The following is a 7,012-nucleotide window of genomic DNA, read 5'->3' as shown; positions in this document are numbered from 1 at the left end:
CTTCGGTGAGATGGTGCAGGCTGGACTCGGGGGGCACCTGAGCTCTACTCCTCTGGGCCCCTCCCGAGCAAAGCCGAGATCTTCCCCCCACTTCCGCAGCACCCTCCTTTCCCAGCAAAACAACTCCCACGTTGCCGGGGAGGACGAGGGCTGGCAGCTCTTCTGCAAAATGTGACGTTCCCATGGCAATGGGGATCTGTCGCCTTTCCAGCCTATGGAAACAGGGGAACGGGCCGGGGGCTCGAACGCGACCCCCGCACTGGCGCCTGCCCTTGCCCCCCCGCCCAAAAGGGTCCCCTCCTCCCCGGCCCCCCGCCCGCCGCCCGGGCTTGGCCCGAGCCCCCCGGGGCCGGGGGGGCCGCAGCCCGAGGCGGGGGCCGGCCCGCAGAGGCAGGGTCCCATCTGCCCCCCCACCCCGCGCCGCAGGGCCGGGGGCCGAGCTTGCGTGACGCCGCCCAGCACTGATTTGCTGGGGCCGCCCGCCCGGCCCTTCCCAAACTGCGGGAGCGCCGCGCCGCCCACAGCCCCGCCGGGCAGCATCGCGGGCAGCACCGGACAGCGCCGGAGCCCCGCGGGCCGCAGCGCGGGCAGCACCGGACAGCGCCGGGCAGGTAGGCACGGACCCTCCGGCGGGGCCGCCGCCGGGAGGGCGCGGGCGGGGGGGTCCGCACGTCAGCGGCGGGGCCGGGGAGGGCGAGCCCGGTCCTGGAGGGCGGCGGCTGCGGGGGAGACCCTCTCCACCTCCCCGCAGCGGTGCTGGCGAGCCCCCCCCCCCCCCCCCCCCCCCCGGGATCGGGACTGCGGCATTCCTCCGCGGCGCGCCCGTGCGCGCGCACGCACCCTCCCGCCAGCCTCGCCCCGCGCCCCCGGCTCCCGCGCGCTGCGAGGCGGGCAGCTCGCGCCCCGGCCCCTCCGTCCCCGCGCGGGGCGCGGGTGGGGCGGTCCCGTGCCTCGCTCTTCCCCGCGCGCACCTGCACCGGCCCCCCGCACCCCCCCAGCCGGGGTCCTGGGGCTGCCGGCTTCCCGCCGCCCGCCAGCCCGGCTCGCTGCTTCCCCGGCGGCCCCGGCAGCACCGTCCCCGCGGCCCGCCTGCCGGCGTCTGGCGGCGGCGGGCACGGAGGTTCCAGGGTCTGCACGGCCCCCGCGGCCGGCAGAGACCGCGCCCAAAGGCTGCGCTCTGCGAGGGCCGGGGCCGCTCTGACGCTGCCGTCCTGGGGAGCCCTGTCCCTGCCCAAAGCCCCCGGTGTCACGCAGGAGCCAGAGCCGCCTGGCTAGCTGGGCTCCCGGCACCCCTGTCGGGAAGAGAGGAGGGGTACGAGGGACCCCAGGGCTCGTGAACCCGGAGCCTAGAAGATCCAAGTGCTTTCGCACATAGACGGGAGGAACCCTCCTCTCTGGGAGCTCGTTTGCAGTGGTTTTCTGGAGGAAAGCCTGGCTGTGACCTAGATAGTGTCCCAGGACGTTGAAAGAGGAGTGGGTCAGAGCAGAGAAACAACGAAGCGAGGGACAGGGACCAATTTCTAGGAGCCCAGAGGAGACTCGGGTAGTCTCCTCCGTTGTGCCTTTGCCCCTGTTTGCAACCTCCCAGCTGCCAAGACCAAACAGAAGGGAGTTTTTCTTCTTGGCCAGGGCTTGGGGTTGCGGATACAGAGATCTTTTACAGCTTCAGAATGAGCAAAGGGTTTTGGTATTTCCTCCTAGAATGTTACACGACAGACCCAAAAAATGCTAAAAAGAAAAATCCAGCTGGCTGTGGTGCAGGCAGTTCCTAGCTCTTCCCTGGATGCTTAGCCAGGCTCAGAGGGAGCAAACCGGGGGTCTGCTGTCCCCTCTGCCAGCCTGGAGTCCCAAAGCGGTGGCGGTGATTCACCTCCCTCTCTCGGAGCTGGCCCCACATCCCCAGCCTAGAGGACCGACTGCAGGGCACTCGGTGTGTCCTTCAGCCTCCACGTCTGCTTTGCTGCTCCCCCACCCTCTCCCTTCATTCCGCATGTCTGCGGCTGGATTCCCCATGCGGCTGCTTGGCTGAGCTGCAAACCTTTAATTGATTCCTCTCCGCAGGACTGGACTGTTAGCAGCCCTGGGGTTTTGACGGCACAGCCGCAGGCTCCTTGCCCACACGGACCAGGAGACAGCCTGAAGAGAGACGGGCGCCGGGCCAGGGACCCGGAGCCTGGACTCTGCCACCCCAAAACCCCTGCAGCCCGTGGTCGGGCAGGCACAGCTGAGCCCCTGAAGGCTTGGTGCCATCCTTCAGCAGTCCTGGCTCTGTGTCCAGCTGCCGTGTCCCTCCTTCTTGCCGCTCTTGGCCCCTTTCCCTCGCTGCATCGCAATGAGTCATCTTTGCTGAGCTCACCCACCGGAGCCGCAGGGGGCTGGCAGGCCTGGCACCGAGGGAGGGTCCCTCACCTGGCAGCACGTGAGCCACGAGCTGCAGCCTGTGCAGGCACCGGGATGCATCCTGGTTTCTCCTGCCCATCCCCTGACTGGGCACCCAGCCTGGGCGCAGGGCAGAAGGAGGGGAAAGGCAACGTACACAGGCCTCGCTGCAGGCAGCTGCAGGCCTGTGCCATGCTCATTTCGTGTCTGGCATGGAGGATCCAGACAGGGAAAAGAGAGTGTGGCTGGCGTTGCCTGGGGATATGGAAAAGTGATGCTGGCCGGAGACACACAGCGCCTCATTCCCTAGCTCGTTGCGGGTCACCATGCAGTGAATCAGACGTCGTGATGAGGAGCAGGCTACAGAGCACCATTTGTGCGAAAGAAGGCAGCCTGCCCGTCTGTGCCGTCTGTGCCCATGTCTGCCCCACTGAGTGCCCACATCTGTGTGCCAGAGCAATGGCCTGTCTAACTGCCCCTCTCCTTCCCTGCCCAGGCTCCCCTCTCAGTGACAGCCTCCGCCAGGCACCTCAGCGGAAAGATGAACCCCACCGTCGGCATCGCTGTCATCCTGACAGGTACAGCCAGCAGACGCACATCCCCTCCCCGCTCTCCAGCGAGCTTGGCCTGGAGCAGCCGGGCAAGGGCCAGGAGGCTGCACGGGCATCCCTAGTGCTTGCTGTTCCCTGTCCAACCCCTGCTTGACTCTCCCAGTCCTCCAGGCTGCCCATTGCCAGATGATCAAGGACCTGAGTGCCTGCCTGCTGGGCCAGAGCCTCCGGGTGGACTGCCGTTATGAGAACAAAACCAGCAACCCCCTGACCTACGAGTTCAGCATCACCAAGGACAACAGGAAGCACGTCATCCACAGCACCATCAGCGTCTCCGAGAACGTCTACCGGAGCCGAGCCAACGTCACCATGCACAAGAACCTGGTGTGCCTCTACCTGCAGAGCTTCACTACCAGCGATGAGGGTGTCTACATGTGTGAGCTGAAGGCCACGAATGACTACACCGGCAACCAGATAAAGAACATCACTGTCATCAAAGGTGAGACGGGCAGCGGCGCCTGGCCTCAGTCCCTCCTTCCCACCAGCTCCTTGGCTTGGCAGGGCCAGCAGAGAAAACCACAACCCCCTGTGGCATCCCCAAACCCTCCCAGAGCCCCATAAACATTTCCCAACCCTTACTTGCCCTTCCTACTGCAAGCAGAGTGGTCAGCCCCTCAGATGGCCTCACTGCCCCATTGCAGACTGCTTACCCCTGCCTGTCTCGGGCCCTGCTTCAGGCGCACTGCCCGAGGACTATGAGGTGTCCTCCTGCAGGTGATGCTTCACAGTCAGTCCCAGCAGAGGGGACAAGTCTGCTGGTGAAGGACTGAAGAGGTGTGTGGTCTGGAGCGGGAGCGCAGCGGGGATTCTCCACGCTTACATCCCGTAGGAGCAGTCCTCCAGTTGCAGAGCCCTTCGTCTTACCTGGTGCCAATCCCCTTGCCGCCTCACTCAGGCACAGGCAGGGTTATGCTTCCCTGCTCTGTGCCCCCAAAATCTTTGCCACTACATGGGCACAAGGCAGGAGGGGAAACAGGCAAGGGGCCAGGATGGGACTTGCTGCATTTCTGTGACAGAGAAAAAGCAAAAAGCTGAGTCCCAGTACCCCTTCTAGCACCCAGTCAGATCCCTGTTCCCGAGGGATTTCATTGTGGCTCTTCTCTTCCTCCCTGTTCCCTGTCCTCACAGACAAACTGGAGAAATGCGCCGGCTTCAGCCTCTTGGTCCAGAACACTTCGTGGCTCCTGCTGCTTCTCCTTTCCCTGCCTCTCCTGCAAGCCATGGACTTCGTGTCCCTGTGAAAGGAAAAGCTCACACACACGCACACACACACGCACGCACACACACATGCACGCACACACCGAGTACCCCAGCCAACCTGCCTCCCCTGCCAGAACGCAGCCCTCGGAAAGAGAAGCTGAACCATTTGGAACAAGCAAAACCTCTCTCTGTGTTATCTCTATATAGCCGTGTATCTAACGCTAACCACTGTCCTGTGCCGAGACCCACCATCACACACACACATGCTCTGCTGCGAAGCAAGGTGGCTCTGCTAGGCAGCGCTGCTTCTCCCATCGCACCTCCCCACTCAGTAGGCTGGCTGGTTTGCTCATGTTGGGAGCACTGGAGCCTCGGCCCCGCATAGCCCACTTCTCCTGTCCCTTTAACTTTTGGGGTTTGCCTGTTCTGGACTGGGGAACGACAGCTGGATTGGCAGGTAAGAGAGAGAGATGATGCGAAAGCGTGCAGAGGAGTCCCCGTGCTGGGTGCTGTGCCCAGCACAGGGGGAGGAGATGGGGCTGCCAGCGTCTCCAACCAGCCCTGCCGGCTAGCCCGGTGACTTAGTGATTTCTCAGCCTGCTCCTCTCACCCTGAGTCACCCCGAGCTGCCACGACTGGGAGGGCGTGCGAGGAGAGTCCTGTCTCAGAGCAAGCAGGGAAGAGACAGAGGGAGCAGGGGAGGCATGAGATGATGCTGGTCTTGGCCAGGCTGGGAGGAGAGAGGGGAGCAGGTCTTGGAGATACCCGTCAAATGCCCTTGCCTCCTTCAGGCTCCTCTGGGGCCCTGGGAGGGAGCTCCCTGCAAACGTATTTTGGAAGCAAGCTTTTCCTGATCTGTGTTTTACAGCTGAGCTGGCAGCGAGGCCTCCAGACATCAACTGGTACCTTTGGGCTGCCCAAGCCCGAGACACCACTTGCTCTCTCTGGGGATCAGCCCTTAGCTGTGACGAGAGAATTGCTGCCAGCACCCGCTCACAGTGGAGGCAAGCAGAGCCTCTCTGAGCTAGCCACAGCCCTGCCTTCGCCCCTGCTCCGCCCTCCGAGGCCCCCACAGCTGGATCCAGGCAGGCTGGTGGGGAGGGGGCTCCCCTGCAGGAGCATGTCCCCAGGGTCTCTACAGGGACTCCTCTGCACCGTCACCGAGTCTTCCCCGAGGGAGCACCTGGGGGCCCTGATCCTTCCTCATGGCACACGTCCCGGTGCCTGGCCCTGAGTATGCTCAGCAGCCTTCCTCCAGCGCAGTCTTCCTCCAGTCCCACCATGCCGCTGGGAGGAGCCCATGTGCCTTCTCCCTCCTCCCTTTCAGCATTTCCCTGTCTCCATTGCAGAGCAGAAAAGGGCCTAAGGGCAGCCCAGCTCTTGGCCACCGCCTCAGTAAGGCTGGGACCTTCCCAGGGGTCAGCAAGAGCGGGGAGAGGGACGCTGAGCACAGCCCACATCTCCCAGCCCTGGCCTGCCCCAATGCCCCACAGACCCTGAGGAGCTGGTGGGCTGCTGCCCCGGCCTCCCCGAAACCTGGCGGCTCCCGGGCTATGAGCAGCCCAGCTGGCCATGGGGAGAGAGAATGGGACTGGAGGGCCAGCCCTGCCCAGGGGAAGATGCAGGCAGGAGCATCCGGGTCCGTGGGGCAAACCCCAGCCCCGCTGAGCTACCCGAGCAGCCTGGGCTGTGCCACCGCAGCTGAGAGCAATCCACAGCAGCTGCTCCCCACTCCTTGCTCTTCTCCAGACACCACAAGCTGCCTCCTACCGCCGTGCCCGTTCCCTGCCCATCCCCGCCTGCTTGCTTGCTGTCTAGTGCTGCTGAGGCCGTGTATAGCTGAGGTCTGGCTGCGCCCAGCTCCCTGGGCTTGCTGGTGAGCGCCAGGGCAGGCGCAGAGCCCAGGCAGCAGAGCACGGATGCGTCTCAAGTTTCATGTTTTTGTGAATATTTGTAGTTGTTTCCACAGCTTGTTGTAAAAGAAATTCTGTTAAGGGAGAAAAAAAAAGAACCCTACAAAAAAAAGCAAGAACAAAAACCCCTGTCCTCCAGGAGCGTTCCTCTGTCTGCACAATAAAACCCTAGGTTGTGTGTTGGAGCCATGGCCACCTGTGTGTGCGGCGGCGGGGCGAGGGGCCGTGGCGGGGCTGGGCTCCAGGGACAGCCTGTGCCCTCAGCCTCCCGGCGAGGGGGACACCCTTCCTGGGCAGCTCCCACCGTGCCTCCCCCCAGGCCTCCAGCAGCCTGAGCCCTTGCCAGAGAGAAGCAGGCAGGAACAAAACTTGCCTTCCCCCGGGGACAGTCACCCCCTCCTGCCTGCCTGGAGCAGGGACTCCTGCGCCCAGGCCCTTTGCCCCTGTCCCCATCCCATCCCTGTCCCTATCCCCCCTGCTCCATCCCGGAGGCCTCCCCGTCGCCCCATTGTGAGCTCAGGGTGAGGGCTGCCCGCTGTGCCGGCAGGGAGGCAAAGCGTGGTAAGTACGAGCGGGCACCCTCGGGCTGGTCCTGGCCCAGCCATCCTCTGGGCAGGGAATTGCCAGGGCTGGGAGCGCGTGTGGGAGCAGGGCTGGGTGTGTACGCATGTCCCGAAGCTCCTGGTCCCGGAGCAGTGTGCCCATCATGCCAGTGTCCTTCCTGCGTGTCTGTGCCTGCATGCTGCCCATGGGGCTGCCGAGGGCCCCTGCATCCACTAGAGCAGCAAGAGCAGCCATGCGCTGCCCCCTGCCCAGGGTCAAGATGCCATCCTGTGAGCCGAAGACCACGGGGCATGCTCGCCCGCGGGTTTGGGAGCAGGGCCTTGCCACCATCCCCTTGCACCACTG

General features: G+C 64.3%; 1 protein-coding gene across 1 annotated transcript; it reads left to right on the top strand.

Moving 5' to 3' along the window:
- The first annotated feature begins 497 nt into the window (after positions 1-497).
- THY1 (Thy-1 cell surface antigen) lies at positions 498-5,946 on the top strand. Its single transcript, XM_075442542.1, has 4 exons — positions 498-611; positions 2,876-2,957; positions 3,094-3,429; positions 4,119-5,946. Exons 2-4 carry the CDS (start codon positions 2,921-2,923, stop codon positions 4,229-4,231), a joined length of 486 nt encoding a protein of 161 aa, XP_075298657.1. The 5' UTR covers positions 498-611; positions 2,876-2,920; the 3' UTR covers positions 4,232-5,946.
- Positions 5,947-7,012: the final 1,066 nt, after the last annotated feature.

The sequence above is a fragment of the Opisthocomus hoazin genome, chromosome 24 (assembly GCF_030867145.1).
Source record: "Opisthocomus hoazin isolate bOpiHoa1 chromosome 24, bOpiHoa1.hap1, whole genome shotgun sequence".
In the NCBI taxonomy this organism is placed as follows: Eukaryota; Metazoa; Chordata; class Aves; order Opisthocomiformes; family Opisthocomidae; genus Opisthocomus; species Opisthocomus hoazin.
This window is presented reverse-complemented; position numbering and strand designations above follow the sequence as displayed.